Source organism: Pararge aegeria, chromosome 13 (assembly GCF_905163445.1).
Source record: "Pararge aegeria chromosome 13, ilParAegt1.1, whole genome shotgun sequence".
NCBI lineage: Eukaryota > Metazoa > Arthropoda > Insecta > Lepidoptera > Nymphalidae > Pararge > Pararge aegeria.
Window position 1 is genome coordinate 16,323,883 of NC_053192.1, and position 19,817 is coordinate 16,343,699.

The following is a 19,817-nucleotide window of genomic DNA, read 5'->3' on the forward strand; positions in this document are numbered from 1 at the left end:
AAAAATTATGAACTTCAACGAAAATAGTTTTTTTGTTATAAACTAGTTATTGCTCGCGACTTCGTTTGCAATAGCTTTCTAAACTTAGGGTTACATATAATATAAGCTCACATTTTATATCACTGCAAGACAGAGATGAAGACACATAATTGCATTATTTGTATTCATGTCTATGATAATAATAACCTTATTTTGTTAAACTTTATCTAATTTAACTTTGTTTAACCAATTTCTGTAAAGTTGCATATAGTAGATAATTTTTCGAAAAACACTAGAACAAGCACATTTTTTTTTTAATCACCAATGGACACGTTCACATGTTGAAGTTAATTCTGAACACGTAAATAGTTAGTAAACAATAATTTTAGCATAACCTTGCATTCCGAAGCAAGCGGAACAAAATATAATTTAATTATATTAAACTAAAACTGGGGAACCACTCCAGATAATCATAGCGAGCTGTTCTAAGAGCGACTTCCCCCTTCCCTCTTCCCCCTTCTCCCTACCCCACAGGGTTGCCAAGGGCTTCTTAAGCACGTTCCATCGAAAAGATCTCTTCTTGATTATCTGTGTAGACGCGTGTGTGTGATAATGAGATGTCTATGGTTCGAACTTTCTTGCCTTTGGTCTGAACTTTTTTTTCTGTAGATCACCGTTTTTGTATAATCACTAGAGTATTATCTTTCAATCGCGTTTGTCCCAACTTTTATGAACCACAGCACGAAGAATGATATATTTGTTGATGAAATAACAATGGAGGACGAAACAAATGCGTATGAGGAAGATATGGATACCACGGAAATGCGGAGAAAACGAAATTGGGAGGCTGATAATGGCGAGGAGTGGACACAAGTTAATAGAACTGCGAAGAAAAAAGTTAGGATAACTGAAAATCCACAGGAAGATTTAATCCTTATTTGTGTTACGGGTAAGCAAGTTATACCAAAACAATTTGCCTTGGCGAAATTATTTCGGGAACATAATATTTTAGGTATTTTGAGAGTAAAATATTTGAATCACTATAAAATTCATCTAAGTTTTGATACAGAATCGAATGCTGAAATTTTTTTAGCATGTAAAGCATTTTCTGGATTGGAATGGAGATGCCAGAAGACCTGGGAAGTAGGTCTTTCATATGGCATAGTAAAGAATATTGAGAATGAACTTACCGAGGAAGAGATTTTTAAGAACATTAAGTGTGACATTGAAATAGTCTCAGTGAAACGTCTCAACCGTCGAGATGGGGATATTTGGGTGCCGAGCGATACTGTGAAGGTTGGGTTCAAGGGCCCCAGTTTACCGAGATATGTTTACCTACTAGATTTAAGAATTAAAGTTGAGAAATACATATTTCCCGTCACTCAATGTTCTCGATGTTGGCGATTTGGGCACTTAAATAAATTTTGCCCGTCTAACAAAATAGTATGCCCGAAATGTACCAAGAACCATGCTAATTGTGAGACAACTTCATATCTGTGTTCCAACTGCTCCGGTACTCATATGGCATTGGATAAAGATTGCAGTGTTTATAAAAAGGAAAAGAAGATACGAGAAATTATGTCAGAATTTAACTGCTCATACAGAAAAGCAATGAGTATGTTCGTCCCATCTTCTCCTCCCCCTTTAGAAAGCTATAAGGAATCACTTACAAAACAACGTGTATACGCTCCTGTAAATGAACCAGACGCATTCTCGTATTATGATGATAATATTCATCAAGAACAGGAACCTTGCAAGGCGAATGCAGAATCAAGTACAAAACAGAAAAAAAAGAAAAAGAAAAAGCGTGTTCTGATAGCTGAAAATGTACATGCAGATATAGAATGTTCATCAGACTCTGAAGGTATTGAAGAAAAAGAAGGCAAGGAAGGAGAAGAAGAGAATCGGAGACAGGAGTTTAAATCGTTAGTAGGGGAATTATTGAATAAGATAAAAAACATTATATTTAATAATAACCTTAATTTTACGTCTAAGTTTAGGCACATAGTTAAAACTTTTATAGAGTGGAGAACTTTAGTTGTTGTTAATTATTGTTCAGGTTTCCCTATAGTTAAGAGTATTTTTAAAAATATTTTTGGCAATGGATAATACACCAGCAATAAGTAAAACTGTGAAATTAAATATCTTTCAATGGAACTGTAGAAGTTTAAAACCAAAATTGAAGTGTTTCGAACAAGTTTTAATTAAAGAAAAAGTTCACATAGCTGTTTTAAGTGAAACATGGCTTGAACCAGATGACTTTATTAAAGTATGTGATTATAATATTTTCAGACTCGATAGGGATGACAGTTATGGTGGAGTTGCTATTTTAACACACAAATCAATTTGCGCGCACAGACAATCAGTAACAGGGGTGAATAGTGGAATGGAAGTTATTGGCATTAAAGTAACAAACTGCGAACACATTAATAATATATATTCGATCTATTGTCCAAGCGATGTAACAACGACTCAAAATGATTGGGAAGAGTTACTGTCGATAGCTGGAAGGAAAACATTATTATTAGGAGATTTTAACGGGCATCATGTTAGTTGGTCTAATAAAACTGATAACAGAGGCACCCAAATTTATAATTCCATGTTACAAAGTAATTTTGTCCTTTTAAACAATGGTAGTATTACGAGGCTACAATTGGTAGATAATGAATTAAGGGAATCGGCACCGGACCTATCTTTTGCTTCTTCTGATATTTGTTTGAGTTTTGATTGGTCAGTTACTAATGAGACACTAGGTAGTGATCATCTTATGATTAAACTGAGTACTGCTTTACATTTTGATATAAATATTATTAAAAAACGAAATTTCAAGAAAGCCGACTGGAATAGGTACACCTCTTATTTAGAAACAATATTTTCAAATTTTGATTTTACACATAATATTCAGGAGGATTATGACCATTTTTTATCTCTTATAAATGAAGCAGCCGACGCATTTATCCCAATTATCAAAATATGCACCAACCCGAAAAGCAAGTTTGTTCCCAAGTCTTATTGGACCCCTGAACTATCAAGGGCAGTAGCCATTCGTCGAATAGCTCTTAAAAATTTCCGGCGTAATCCAATACCACGTAATTTGGAACTCCTGAATGAAAAAATCAGACTAGCTCAAAGACTTCTGAGGAAGGCGCAAAATGAATCATGGCACCGATTCTGTTCGACATTAAATGAGGTTTGCTCAGCAACTGAAATGTGGTATCGGATGAAGTGGCTAAAAGGGTACAAATTACCTAGAACACATATAAATGAGGTTACTGCAAATAGTCTATTAAAAAGTCTATGCCCCGATTATGCTAATCGTGAACGACCATCATTTTATTCTTTTAATCAGACATTGGAAGTGTTAATTACATTACATGAGTTAGAATCTTGTATTAAATCTAAGGATACTTCACCAGGATATGATTCCATCTCATATTCTATGATTAAGCACTTACCTTTAACAGCCAAATTAGTATTACTAAATTTGTTTAATAGAATATTAGTATCGGGTATAGTGCCTAAGCAATGGCGGGATATATCAATTATTCCCATACCTAAACCTGGTCGTAGTACACAAAATAGTACAGATGTGCGCCCCATATCTTTGATATCATGCATTTGTAAAATTTTTCACTCTGCTATTACTAAAAGGATTGAATGGTATCTCGAGAAAAATTGCTGCTTTTCTTCAAATACTGTAGGGTTTCGTAAATCACAATCTTCCTTGGATAGTCTTAGTATTTTAGTATCTAGAATTCAAACAGGATTTTGTAAAAATTGTATAACATTAGGATGTTTTATGGACATAGACAATGCGTATAATAACATTGACATTTACAGCCTACTTAATGCTTTGGACAGCCTGGGAGTGGGTTCAATAATTTGTAACTATATTTGGAACTTTTTATCTGAAAGGTATCTGAAAATAAATGTGAATGATATAAGTATAACTCGCCAAACCGGTAAGGGTATAGCACAAGGAGATCCGATTTCCCCTTTGCTTTTTAATGTAGCCACTATAAATATTTGTAAAGTCATCAATAATGTTTATATATCACAATACGCAGATGATTTTGTTTTGTATACTACCAAAAACAGTATTGATGAAGCTGTAAATCAATTACAAAGTGCGGTTAATATATTCGTGAATTTAGTTAGCCAAATTGGATTAGATATATCTACGACTAAGAGCAAAGTATGTGTTTTTAAAAAAGGTCCTTGTAGGCAAGGAGTTAATGTAGTGGTAAATGAAAGAACATTAGAAGTAGTAAAAAACGTAAGATATTTGGGGCTATGGCTTGATAGGTCCCTCAGGTGGGGAAAACACGTGAATGAGACATGTGACAAAACAAGTAAATTCTTAAACATATTTAAAATTTTGACTGGATCAGGCTGGGGAATACACCCAAAACTTCTAAGACAAATTTACTTATCTATTATACGTAGCCGTATGGATTATGCTAGCTTTATTTTTGGTGACAGTAGTGATTCTCATCTTATAAAATTAGATAGGATGCAAAATCAAGCCTTACGTACAATAGGTGGATATATTAAATCAACTCCCACGCATGTTATGGAATCAGATTTGTGTTTGCAACCTTTAAAGATTCGCAGATATTACCTGGCTGGTAAATTTTGGCTCAAGTCAATGTCACTCAAAAACAGTACCATAATAAATTTACTAAATGAATTAATATCATCTAATAATCTAAGTTCATGGAAAAGAAAAAAGAAACCACTATTAACGGAAATACATGATAAGCTTAAAGATATTAAAATTCACCGAAGTGACCAAATTGAATTATTTGCACTAAAAACGTGGGTTAGCAGTGTTAATTTAAAGGAAGCTATTAAAGTAAATATCAGTAGTATTAATAAAGCCAAAAAACAGTATGATGAACGTTATTTAAAAAATGTGTGTGATAGGTATATTGATGAACATTACAATGGATTTTACCAAATATTTACAGACGGTGCTAAAGAGGAAAATTTCTCTGGTGCAGCCTTTTTAGATTATCAAACATTAAAATATTTAAAGTTCAAAATTGATGATAATGTTTGTATTATGTATGTAGAACTTTTAGCAATTCTGGAAGGTTTATCGTATATTTCGTCAATCGATAGGGATAAATTTGTTATATTTTCAGATTCCAGAAGTGCGCTCCAACATATAGCTCGATGTACATCTAATACTAGAAGTACACCCGTAGCTTATACAATTTTGAATATCATCCATGATTTAAATAAACAATCTAAAAAAGTAGTTTTACAATGGATTCCTTCACATGTTAATATAATGGGTAATACAATCGTTGACCGAATGGCAAGAGAAGCAACTTCTGAGGGAGTTGAGATATCGGTATTGCCGTTTTACACGGATTGCTTACATCTGGTCAAAAAAATGTGCTGCGAGTTATGGAAAGAGTGCTTTGACAAGAGATCAAAAGAAAAAGGTATCTGGTACAAGACCATACAAGCTGAGCCTTTGATGACTCCTTGGATTCGAGACACTTCAATTAATAGGAGGGACACTGTAGTTTTGTTACGACTTCGATCCGGACACATTCCATTTAATAAATTTGCCTATTTAATGGGTAAGGCTCCAACACCCAACTGCACAGAATGTGGTGTGGTGGAAGACGTGTTCCATATTTTGATGGAATGTGTTCGGAATGAGTCCATGAGACGTTCCATTTTTAATACAAATTGTATATACCAATCTATTGGCGGTATAAATATAGTTTTAGGAAACATATCATCCAAATTATCAAAAAACTTAATTGATTTATATAATGTAGCGGTAAGCTAAATATAATTAGTGGCTTTAACAGAGCGGCATAGTCGCATTGACGACAAAGCTCTTTAAATAAAGATTAAAAAAAAAAAAAAAAAAAAAAAAAAAAAATTAAATGATTATAGCGCCATCTAGTAGGAAACTTTACAGTTCAAAGGTCCATATGATGCAATGAACTACTCTTTTTTGAAACAGTAGATGAAACAATTCTTTATTTTACAATTTTATTAAAAATTAAGTAAAAAAAATCCTTTTCTTAAAAAAGAGCATAATAGTATTGCTGAGTCTTAAATCTAAATTCTTTAAGAACTACTTACTTCACTTAATAATTTACTTGAGTAAAAAAAATTATGAACTTCAACGAAAATAGTTTTTTTGTTATAAACTAGTTATTGCTCGCGACTTCGTTTGCAATAGCTTTCTAAACTTAGGGTTACATATAATATAAGCTCACATTTTATATCACTGCAAGACAGAGATGAAGACACATAATTGCATTATTTGTATTCATGTCTATGATAATAATAACCTTATTTTGTTAAACTTTATCTAATTTAACTTTGTTTAACCAATTTCTGTAAAGTTGCATATAGTAGATAATTTTTCGAAAAACACTAGAACAAGCACATTTTTTTTTTAATCACCAATGGACACGTTCACATGTTGAAGTTAATTCTGAACACGTAAATAGTTAGTAAACAATAATTTTAGCATAACCTTGCATTCCGAAGCAAGCGGAACAAAATATAATTTAATTATATTAAACTAAAACTGGGGAACCACTCCAGATAATCATAGCGAGCTGTTCTAAGAGCGACTTCCCCCTTCCCTCTTCCCCCTTCTCCCTACCCCACAGGGTTGCCAAGGGCTTCTTAAGCACGTTCCATCGAAAAGATCTCTTCTTGATTATCTGTGTAGACGCGTGTGTGTGATAATGAGATGTCTATGGTTCGAACTTTCTTGCCTTTGGTCTGAACTTTTTTTTCTGTAGATCACCGTTTTTGTATAATCACTAGAGTATTATCTTTCAATCGCGTTTGATCTCGCTCTTTGTGGACTTGGCGTTTCATAAACAGCGGGAGGGCTTTTTGTCGTAAAAGCGTAGACTATTAACTTTAATTAACACACTTCCACCAGCGCTCTTAGTTTTTTTTCATAGACAAAGATCGCTACTAATATTATAAATGTATTAATTATTTAATTAATTTAATATCTGTTTTTTTTTCTAAGTAAGTCTAAGTTGGGCTCAACCACTTCACCTATCTTGATGAAATTTTGTACAGAGATAGGAATTTAAGCGTCCTAGAGACGGATATAGGAGAATTTTTATTCCGGGTTACTTAACATTTTTCGCGGGCTTTAGAAAAGTTACCAGTGTTACATATTTGTCAAGCCGTACGGCTTGACAAATATGATGAAATGGTGTAAATTTTGCGTAGGTATATACAGCATGCATCCCTTTACATGCACGTTCCTCTGGACCTAGAAAACAATTGATAAGGTCTAGGTTGGAGGATGGTTGCATAAAAATGGCTCGTCACTCTTGCCTTCATCGTACTCAAAGTGGAGGTCCCGGATTCGATCCCCGGAAGCGGCGATATGAGAATTTATAATTTCTGTTTTTTTTCTGATAGGCCTTCGGCAATGACTAATTTCCATCCAACCGACAAAGACGTGCGTGAAGTGATTTAGCGTTCCGGTACGGTGTCGCGTAGAAACCGAGTAAGAGTGTGGGTTTGGTATGGGTTTGATATATCTGCCATACCCCTAACAGTTTAGCCCATTTCCATATTAGACTCCATCAACATTAATAATCAGGTAAGATTTCATTGAAGGGCTGACTTGGTGTAATTACAGGCACATGAGTCTTAACACCTACGCCAATATGGACACAGGGCGAAACTTTCTAGGACGTGTTCTCTGCATGCCATGTAAAGTGTTGCTTTGTTTTAGGCGTTGCTTACCATAAGGTGGGCGTGATCCGCAAATTATTAAAAAACAAAAGTTTGAGCCAGTTCGAATTTTTCGTTGACTCGCCGCAGAACTTCCACATTGGAGACTTTATAAGTCCAGCTAAGTAAGTATAATAGGTTAAACAATAGAAATTAAGTAGTGATACAGAACGGGTATGTTCGGTCATCATAACTCTTTGTGAGCTCGTTCAGATGAGGGTCCTTCAACGCGGCCCTCTAACGCGCTGGATCAAAGCCACGCCGACCGATTAGCCCTTATCAAGCGTTTTAGGCACACAAAGACGCCTTTTGATTAGCATACTGCGATGCATGTTGTAGGCCAGTTGAATAAAGTGCATGAAGCACGTGTATTTCTTTAAGATGTATACAACGTGTAACAGAATCACGAAATACTGTTGAAGGGTGTATAAGTATATTTCATAAGGAATCGCCCTGTAAAAATATTAAATAAAAATAAGCATATTTATTTTTCCATACAAACTAATTCAAAACATTCTGTGTTTACTTATGACAACCCTATTGAAGTTAAAAGGCCGACACGTCCATAGTACCTACGTTACGCGAGCCGTACCTAATAAAGTGACAGGAGTCACTTGATTTTACTTTTGCATTTGATGTTAGGGCTGCATCTGATTTATCTCAGTAAAACCTTTGGCAATTGTTTATTCAAAAACTATTAGCGTTTCGGTTTAACTGAAGAGTGAGTAAATAATGTACCTCTAAAGCCTCTGAAGTATTATTTCGGTTTTAATTTACACGTTGTATATGTTTGTACTATATAATTTCACTTTAGAACAGACGTCAAATGCTAGACATAGGTTTCTTTTAGAAAGTCATCAGTAGAGACATTGAGTCAATCAAAATTTTGGAGCGTTTGATGTTTTGTGCACCGCGCCTGCGGAATCGGAAACCGTTTTATTTACTTTTTTGTCAAACCAAGGCTGGACAACATGCGCCTTTCTTTCGATTTTGCTCACTTTTAAATTCTTACAGAAGAAACTGTTACGTATTTAGTAGTTCTTCAACCTCATTCAAAAAACATGGACTTGCTTAAATTTATTTACTTTCTGTTTTACTTTTTTATCATCCCTCTTCTTTGAGTAGTATTGCAACTTTGCAAGTATTAAATTTTAATTTTTGTTTCGTTAGTTGATAAGCTTTTAGTTTTATTTCTTTATTCAGTGGTGCCGTGGTAATTGCTAGAAGGTTTCAGTCTCCTGTCTTTCTCTTTTATTTTAGTTATTCTCATGATGATATCATTGATTATTAATTTAATCATCAAATAAAAGATAAAAATAGGTATAAAATGTATTCACAAGTCAACCTCCTCATTCTGGTTGCCAGAATGAAAACAGGAGCGATAAGACCGACATTGCTACCCAATGTTTTTCGTTGATTTATTGATTTATACATAAAAACATATAGAATAGCTGTTCCCCGCGTACCTCGTCCTCTTTTATTATAGTTTTTACAATCAGATAAAATGTAACGAACTCCATGCAAAAATCAAGTTGTTTGGTAAGGGTGTAAAGTAAGGTACAAACAAACAAAACACTTTTGCATTTTTAATATTAATCTGGATTTGGCAGCAATCACACCCTATCTTTATTTCTTTGGCACGGGTGCTTTTTTTCTGACGGGGGCAAATCTTCTTCAAAGATACCCGATTCTCTTCGGGTAGTGAAGGATTTCTACTCACTAAAACCCCCGAGGTAGCCAGCCTCAGTACATATTGGGAGGCTCCGGGATCTCCTAGGATTAACAATTTCCGACCTCATGTAGGTACGTCGCTGTGACCAACACAGGCTACTTTCTTTTAGCAAGTAGCCATTTTCCCAGGGTCGCAAGTAGGGTGGTGACGTGGCTGATAGTCCCAATCGGACCGTTCGCGACCCTGATGTCCCTTCGTCTGAGACAAGTGCCTATAAGATGCATATTTATTCTCGATTTGAAGCTATTCAACAAGTGGTGGAGAAAATGCTCTTGTGCGATTATATAAAGTAAAAAGGCGACTTTCGGCGTCTCGCTAATACTGAGTTTGTCCTGCGTCTGCAAAATGAGCTCTACCTACCTTGCTTCTTTTTTTAAACGTTTATGGATTTCCTTTTGCAGATGCACGAAAATTCTGGAACTTGAGTTAAGTCAAAATCAACAAAACTCAAAAATCGCCTGAACGGAATCCAGGAGGGCATTTCAGATCAATGCGTGCTTACTAAAAGCAATAAAGCTTAGCGCTTCGTGCGTGTCTATGTTTATCGTTCCTGAGTCAACACTCTGAAATATAGGGAAACATAAAAAAACAATTCATCAAAAAAACTTTCAAAGCCATTTGGTTCAAACGGAACAAAATAATTTTTCACTTCTCATGCTCTTAAAGCACTTGTTAAGTTTGAAGGAGTTTTTTATTAAAAAAACATTTTAAAAATATACAATGGTGGGAAGGAAACTCTTGACTTTTCTTAACAGTATTTAAATGGTTGTGTCTTTAAATTTGCCTTATAAAGTACTGAAAGTTAAATAAGTTATGGAGATAGATTAATGCCAGGAAAAACTTTTATCATAAAAAAATAGTCGACTATTTTTTAATTTGTCGAAAACGATGTTAAAAACACTGTTTCTGTAAATCAATCCCTACGATTTTAATTAATATGAGATTATTTGTAATGACTACGTTTTTGCGGCGCTTGCATTTGAGAGTCTCGAACACCAAAAATTTTATTAAAATCGTGCCCCGTTAGCCATCTCCATCTAGCCCCAGTAAGCGTAGCTTGTGTTCTGGGTACTAAGATGTAGTCCATCCGTGCTGGCCGTGCGCCTACTACAGAGCGCGGGTCTCAACTCAGAATGAGAAAAGTCCGTTAGCCATCGCCATCTAGCCCCATAGTAAGCGTAGCTTGTGTTCTGGGTACTAAGATGTAGTCAGTCGTGCTGGCCGTGCGGTTTCATACGAGACAAAATCATGAACTTCCTGTAATGTAATTTATGAATGGCTCCTTATCAGATTGTAGTGATAATGAACTTTCGGCGTCGCAGATTAAACAATGAAAATAAACAGCCAATCATTTAATAATTTCACAAAGGAAATGAAGAGAGAAAGCATTCTTTAATTTAGCAATCGTTCAAATCCCAAGAGCGCAATTGCGAGCGCAAGTTAGCGTTCATTAAAAACTACAAAATGGCCCATTCAGATTTGCTAACGAAATAAATTCTTATGTTGTTATTCGAAGCGGTTTTATTTTCACCCGAGTTGGTACGGAAGGGTTATTATAATTAAGAATTCATACTCTTTTGTTTTTTATTCGATGACAACCGCTTGACTGTAAACTTTTATGATGGAGATGTTTATTTTTAACCCTCGACGCAAAAACTACGGGGTGTTATAAGTTTGACGTGTCTGTCTGTCACATCGTAGCGCCCGAATGGATGAAGCGGTAATAGCGCATTGGGCAGGGGTTCGACTACCTTTCCGGGGTGCAGAGTTCGAATCCCAGCACGCACCACTAACTTTTCTTAAGGTTATGTTAAGTTAAGTTAAGGAATTAAAATATCAATTGCTTCTTGAAATTGAAACTTGCATGCTTGAGAGTTCTAAATATGTTCGCAAAAGTGTGTGGAGTCCACCAATCCGCACTGCGCCAGCGTGGTGGACTACGGCCCCTTGTCATTTTGGGAGGAGACCTGTGATCTGTAGTGGGCCTGGAACCTGCTTCCTGAGTACAAGGCATAAATAGGGAACATAAATGTGTTTCAGTGTCAGGTGTTTATCTGTCTATTATAAGTATTTGTGTATATTATTCAGAAAAGTATTCATCAGTCATCTTAGTACCCATAACACAAGCTGAGCTTACTTTGGGGCACGATGGTGATGTGTGTATTGTCGTAGTATATTTATTTATTTAAAAATACTGCGTGAGTCAAATTACCATAGTTATTAGGAGATACAAATGCATAAAAGCTCTAAATGTATAAGAATGCTTTAGAAATCGAGTCCTTGTATAAAAAAAATATGACGATCTTTCTGGTGCAGTGGTGAGTACTGCGGTCGTTTAAATGGGGGGTTCCAGATTCGCTCCGACTGTTAGGGCAATTTGGCAATTTATTTATTTATATTTCAGATTTTCCTCTATTTTGGACAGGTTGGCCTTTGCTAGTTGCAAACATTAAAGACAAAGACGAACCGCCCAGCGATTTAGCGTTCTGGTACGATTTAACTGTCAAACCTTGATAGTTGTCAAGCGCAAGCCTATCTAGTATACAGTGGCGTGGCGAGGGTATGCACAGGGTATGCAGATGATATAAAATTAAGAAAATCCCCAGTATGAGCTATAAATACTTAAGGGTAGGCTTTCTATTACTCTTACAATGCCTATCCTGAAGTTTTTTATAACTCTTATCGTAGATTTTCTTCATTTTATATAATCTGCATACCCTGTGCTGAGTGTGCATACCCTCTATGCACGCCACTGCTAGCATAACTAAAAAAAAAGGTGAGCCCGCTACCGTTTTAGACTGCATTATTACTTACCACCGCGTGAGATTGCAGTCAAGGGCTTACTTGTATTGAAATTAAAATCCTGCTCCAATGGTGGTAGGTGGTGGTCATTACTTACTTTTAGCGCACGCAACAAGCGGTCCATCCCATAAAAATACAATTAGCATAATGATCGTTAAAGACTTTACGTTAATCGCATGTTTAAATCGACCCAACCCTAATAACGCGTATTTACAAATAATTCAATAGCGGCATTAATCGAACTGACGACGGGACATACTGCAATTAGTTTTTTAAACCAATTCCAATTGTAAGTTCTAAGAATTGTTGAAAACAATGAAAATCCTCGAACATTAAATAATGTTATATTGTTTTTAATAGGTAAAATATATTATCTATTGATTTGATTCTCAATTATTTTATCATACATTCATTGAGTCGAGATTACTATATAATAAATTTATTGACGAAGATTTTAGTGATTAGGTATCGGAATACTTTATCCCTAAAACCTACTATACTAATATTAAATCGATTGTTATAAATTTGAAGTTGTGTTCGTTTCTTTGTATTTTTGGGTCAACGATTTCACCAGTCTTAATGAAATTCGCAGTTACACATAGTATCCTGGATATTGTCAGTAGATCTATATCCTTGAAAAGCACCCAGAAACCGTTCTTGCGAGAATAACCTGGTTTACTTTTAGGGAAAAGCAAAAAGTTCCGGCGGGATTTATAAGCACAGCAACAAAGGCGGACGAAGTCGCGGGCCACAGTTAAATAATAAATGTGAATTTGAGTGAGTCGTGGGCATGAACTTTAAAGACAATTATTTTACTTTTATTGTAACATTATCAATAAAAAATAAAAAAGTATATTTTAGTTTGTTCTTCTTCCACGCAGCAACTTGTACATTTATTTATTTTTTTCAACTTTTGACTGACACGGATATGAAAGTCTCTTATGTTACTTAAATTTGTTCGGATTGAATCAGTATACTCGGATATAGCCAAACACCAATAATAAATATTATCACTGAAAAAAAAATATTTATGGTTAATTATGTAGCATTAACATTTTAAAACTTCTAAATCAAATCTCCATATGTACATTTTGATTGCACCATCGAATTGCATTTCGTTTGTTGAATACGCCCCGGCCGTTATTAATGTCATTATATTTGCATATAATGAGCGGTTTGTTGCCCGAAATATGAACGCGGTTTTTGCGTTTAACGACTTAGACCGCTTTGGTGGTGCACAGTAATTGTGCCGTATTTAAGTATCTATAGATATGGCAACTGTGACTGATGACTTACGGTTCTGAAACATTGACGCTTACTGTGGCCCTAATAAGTAGATGGAGAGAGCTATGAAGACCTAGAGTTACTAAAGTGGTAATGGGCGGGCACAGAGTTTGGACCGACGATCATTGGGGTCCCAAGTTGGTAGAAAGGCAAACACGCCCCGGAAAACGCAGCGTTGGTCGACTCCCAATGACGTGGACAAACGACACCAAACAAATCGCTGAGATCCGCTGGAAACAAGCGGCCCAGGACCGCGGAGTTCGAAACCCGTGTTTAGCAGTGCACATCCATCGTTTGATGAGATGATAATGATTTTCAGATTTACGTACTATTGGCATTGACATGTTACCATCTAGTCGCCATTATCATCCACAGCTTATCAACGTCCCTCTGCTGGGCACTGGTCTAATATCTCATAGGAGAGACACTTTTAGAGATGTACTCACCACGCTAATTCAATAAGGGGTTGGTGGGCTTTAACTACTTACAGCAGTCCAGTAGTCCCATACAAAAAAATTAAATGCAGTACAGGTGATATAAATTGCTATACTTCTAATAAAAAAACCATTGGATTTCTCTGGCTAAAAATTTCCCCAGAATACGAGTCTTTCTGCAAGATTTCATCAAGATTGGTGCAGTATCAACTACTGCACCAATCTTGATAAAAAGCATGATAGGTTATAGATAAAAAAACACAGGCGTAACTTGCCATTGTTTTTATTAGTATTATACGCAATAATCGGTACACTTATTAAAAAATAACAATAATATAGTAACCTAATTACTCAGGTTCTTTTACTTAACAAACCAAAAACTTAACAATAAAAGATTAAACTCTCTAAGAGCTGTGTAATGGCTTTAACATCTTTAACAAGCTAAACAAGAGTAACTTTAGAAAATTTTAAATTCTTCGTGCCAGTTACTTTTTAATTCCACTTTTAATTGCACTCCGAGATACTTTTTGGTGGTAAAAGGTTAACCCCCCATAATCGCGCAGCAGTGGGTTTCTTGTTGTTTGCTCCGTTCAAAGCACTATTTCCAACGTTACTTCAAATATTTGCGCTGGTTGTGTAACCAACCGAGCTAAAAGCGTGCAAAAAAGTCTGCTGCCGACATACCATGCAATCCGAAGTTGGCATATCTGTAGAAGCTATTACCCTATTTAAACGGTGTTTCGGTGGATATTTGTGTGTTTATTTTATTGTAATTACATGTAGTAAAACATTCACGACCAACTTGGAAGGATATGAGCAACAAAACTTCTGTTTAGGGTGGCATAAATTTTAACCTAATAGGGTTGTTATGTTTGAAAAGGCCTAACGACTATGAGTTGTATGGAAAGGTCATGGCTTGCAAATTTGAAGCAGGTATAATTTATTGTCTGTGGCCTCATTAGTCTAGTGTTTAGCGTGTTTGACTGCAGATCATGCAATTCTAGGTTCGATTTCCGGGTCTCAAATATTTTTGGGTACAAAGTTTTTCTGTAAAGAAATCCATATTTTTATTATTATTATCATAAATGCGAAAGTGGGTCTGTTTGTTTCCTTTATTGTTTTATTGTGAACTGGATTTTATATAAATATATAATTATGAAAATGCGCTCGATCTTTCAGCGCAAAGATAGGGTACATCAATCATATTAAGGCACGTGAGCGAAGTCCTTCAGCAGGTATGTAAATATTGTAGCTGAAATCGGCAAGGGATTATGTATAGTGGCGCAGTGATCAGTTACCTGCTGTCTGAGACCAAGGCTGTGGGTTCAATTCCCACAACTGGAAACATGTTTGTGTTCAAAACACAAACATGTTTCCAGTTGTGGGACATGAATGTTTTTCAGTGTTCATTTGAATATTATAAGAATGAATGCATATACTTTTATTGCATAAAAAGAAAAGTATAACAAAACAGCGTATAGGTACAATTTGGCGGCCTGATTTCTTTCAGGCAGCCAATTGCGAAAAACAAATACCGAAATTAGGCAGCTGGTAAAAGTAATGAAATAGTTTTTGGTACATACCATAAAATATTTCAATACTTAAATATAAATATATAAGTATTTATGTATATTATTCATAAATTATTCATCAGTTATCTTAGTGTCCATAACATAAGCTACGTTTAATTTAGGGCTGGATGGCGATGTGTGTATTGTCTTGATATATTTATTTAGTTATATAATCGGCTCAGCTATAGCACTAAACATGATGAAATTTAGTATATATATAAGCATGCACCCTGGAGATGGACATAAGATACTTTATATCTTTGTATTTTTTGTAAGTTCGTTAGTATATCAGTATTTTGTAGTGCGTAAATAATTAAATCTTTGATATTTACAACTTGGCATGTGCTTAATATAGTATTAATTTGATTCGCATTAAAAAAAAAATGCTTATGTATATATTTTTTTTTAAAGTTTTAATAAACTTGTATGTGTTCTTAATTCTGTGACTAAGATCTTTTAAACCGCGCAACGGATTTGAATGCAGTTTCCATGGACTGATTCAATAGAAAAGTTTATATGTAGTAAAAATGCATAATATGGTGCAGAAATGCAAAGAAACTCAACGATTTGTAATGCGAATGCAACAGCGTGAGCGACTTGGTTTTCTACTATGAAATGATAACGCCTTCTTTCATACAGTATTTGTAATTGACCTAAAAAATATTGAGCACCAACCCACCTACCGGCTCAATATTTTTTAGGTAGGTAGGTGGGTAGGTACCCACCTACCCACCTACCCACTAATTGTGCCCGCGTGTAACATTTATGTAATTAACCTTATTAAACACAGAAGTGCGAACACACTTGCTCACTTACTACTGACAAATTATATCAATTAGTTCAATGAATAATGTTTTTAAATCCAGAGGGAATCGACATGACAAACCAATAAATATACCGATGACCTCGCAGCGCAGTGGTTGGCACTGCAGTCGTATAATTTGGAGGTCCGGAGCTCGCTTTTCAGAAAGGCATATAATTTCTTAGTTTTCGATAGTATAGTCTGGTGGGAGGCTCCGGTCGTGGCTAGTTACCACTCTACCGCAAAAACGTGCCGCAAAGCAATTTGGCATTCCAGTGCGATGGCGATTAGAAGCCGATTAGTGGTACATACCCTATCTTACCCTAACAGGTTAGCCCTATTCATCGCCATTCTAAAACATCAACAGTTAAAGTCTAGCTTGTAGTGTAATTATAAAATCACGCTATAGCATTTATAATCTTTAAATGGATTTATAATTGATCTATTATGAAAATTAAGCTTAATTTGCTATACTCCGCGAGAAGTAGGAGAATCTGTATGGTGAAATTTATAATTTCTTCAATCTTTATGCTCCGCACCAAACAGATCTTCGACCAATTACCCTCTACGCACGTTTCGCTCCAGCTTCTAAGCTTAAAAATAAATTATTAATTGTAAATTCAACATCTTCTGAGGATGCTCCGGTTTCGGAGCGAAAAGTGCGTAGAGGGTAGGTACATTGACGAAGATCTGTTTGATGTGGAGTATATTGTTTGAAGAAATTTTAATAACACCATACAGATTCTCCTACTTCTCGCGGAGTATAGCAAATTAAGCTTAATTTTCATAATATACCATGGAATTCCGTTAGTAACGCCGGCTTCTATCCAATATGTAGATAGTAGCTCCGTGTTAAAATAACTTTGAAATAATACTATAATGATTTATACAGTGAAATAAGTCGAATAATGTAATAAATAATGTGTTCTCCTGCTGTATCAATGTTTGTGAAGCGATAAGATCCCACGTTTTTAATCTTTAGTTAAATACATATTTAAGTTTTAATTTTAAATTGTAACCGTAATTAACAACAATAATGCTGTATACACCTATAATTGATTGTTGTAATGGCACTAGACGAGAATTTGTAATTCTAACACATAATTTTATTTTTTTTATGAATGTAGTTACAATTAATTTCTGGTGTGTGTGTAATAAATAAATAAAAATAATTGATCAAAAAATACCTACTAATTATATCATCGTGGACAGAAGACATCAGGCGAGTCACTGGGAGCCGCTGGAGGCAAGCGGCCTAGGACCGTGTATTGTGGAACTCCCTACGAAAGACCTATGTCCAGCAGTGGACGTCGATTGGTTGACATGATGATGAATCATATCGTCTATAGCCTATAACAGTCCACTGCTGGTCAAAAGGCTCTGAGGGAAGGGTTTGCCCATAATCACCAGTTGCCAGACGAGTTGGTGATCACAGTGGATAGTAGTAGTTGCATAGAGGACGCTGCTTATATTCCCTGCTGCCTATACTGAGCTGGAGAGGTGTTAAAAACAGTATTCTGATCTGCCTTTACAACATTGAATGATCAATGATAAATGATATGAATGATCTTAAATAGAATCTTTATTTGGTAAACCGAGTTCTCAAAGCTAACTTAGGGTAAGAAAAACTGTAAAAAAGATTTACAAGCGATCTCAAACAGGCCGTAATTTTTCCCGTCGCCAAACAAAATGGCTTCAGATTATTTATTTATATAGCTGCTGTTCCGTACAGCTGTCCTCGTTGGGAAAGGGTGCCAGTACCTTTGGGGGCGACCTTTAAAGTTTAGTACACACCTGTGTGACGAAATGTTATTATTATTGCACTAGGAGTTTTTTTGAAAACTTTTTGTTATATCTATTTGTCTTAGAATCACTTTACAAATTCACTATTGGAGTAGGATCTAAATCTTTTTTAACCAACTTAGGAAGAAGATTTTAAATCTATTTGACTCGTTAGTGTACGTTATTATAAATAAATATTTCTTGTTTTTTTTCCCTTTAAGGGAGGGTTTAAAATGTCACTGATTTTAACGGTGAAGAAAAACATCGTGTGGAAACATTGCATGCCTGAGAGTTCTCCATGTGCTCTGGACTACGGTTTTACGCTCTGTCTTCCTAATCAAGAAACCACCTATACTGCAACCAATACTCTAGCACCTTCTGACCGATAGCATCCTTCTATACATCTTTTTGCTGCCCAAAACCGCTTTAACTCGCACCTCGGTCATAGATTACACTTAGGAACTGAATTACAAAAAAACAGTTTACACAAAAATGTAGATAAAGATAAAAATCTATGGCTCCATTTAACGTGGTCTCAGCTTAAGGCCGTGGGTCCACGCGTCAATGTAAACGTATTAGACCCTGAATAGATTAAATTATTCCTCAATAGCCCGCCCAAACGTTGCCGGCGATTTTATGTGGGGCCGGGAATCACATCGGGTTTTATTACTTTATCTATTATACAATAAGGTATTTTATGTGTAAATGTTGACAAGTATTTTAAAAGGAAAAAAGGGTTTTTTTCAGTTCCGAAAATAATGTAACGGCTATACTGTTGCTATACCGTGTATTTTTGTAGACGCATGGGTATTTATTCAGTAGAAGTAAAGCTTTTTGTGACATTAATACCGCGATGTTTTTTTCTGCTGATAAGCTGCATTGCTGTGTTCCAGCATTACTGTGTTCGGGTCTGGAGGGCGTGGTTGGCGGTTTAATTACAGACACTTGAAGATTAACACCTACCCTTCAGGTTGACGGACACAGAGGGGCAATTTGTAGGGCGTGTACTTCACGAGCGAAAATATTTCTACCAGGTAAGCCATACACTTGATCCATCAATTATTACTATTAAAAAAAACTCACTTACCAATGCAGTCATTTAAATCGTGCGTTCGCTGAGATGATTAAGTTTACAAAAAATTTATGTTTTATGTTAACATTGACTAGTATTTAAAATATATATATATATATACTACGACAATACGCACATCGCCATCTAGCCCCGAAGTAAGCATAGCTTGTGTTATGTATACTAAGATGACTGATGAATATTTTTATGAATAATATACGTACATATAAGCGCCCAGACCCTAAATAACATTCATGTTCATCACACAAAGATTTCAGTGTTGTGGGAGTCGACGGCCTTGGACTCAGGCAGCATGGTCGCTACCCACTTTCGCTGCGCCAATCGGCCGTCGAAATATGTCTTTCAGAATAGTATATCTAATGGACAATCCCAAGGTTCTGGAATGCCGAGCCTGGTAAACCCTGGTGACTTTACAATGAATAATTTTTAAGAGCAACAACAAAACAACAACAACAACTTAATAGAAGTCAACATCCCCTGAGAGGATGCTCCGATTTCGGAGCGAAACGTGATATTTTTTCTCATTGTTGATGATATGTTTTTTATGGAGTATAGAGATTGAAGAAATTATAACTTACACCATACAGATTCATAT

General features: G+C 35.6%; 2 protein-coding genes across 2 annotated transcripts in view; one reads left to right on the forward strand and one right to left on the reverse strand.

Moving 5' to 3' along the window:
- Positions 1–19,817, reverse strand: part of LOC120628618 (calmodulin-binding transcription activator 2) — a 243,522-nt gene that overhangs the window by 154,212 nt on the left and 69,493 nt on the right. The window lies entirely within an intron of this gene.
- Positions 754–9,919, forward strand: LOC120628823. The gene is made up of 3 exons (XM_039897447.1): positions 754–928; positions 1,049–1,904; positions 9,859–9,919. Exons 1-3 carry the CDS (start codon positions 754–756, stop codon positions 9,917–9,919), a joined length of 1,092 nt encoding a protein of 363 aa, XP_039753381.1.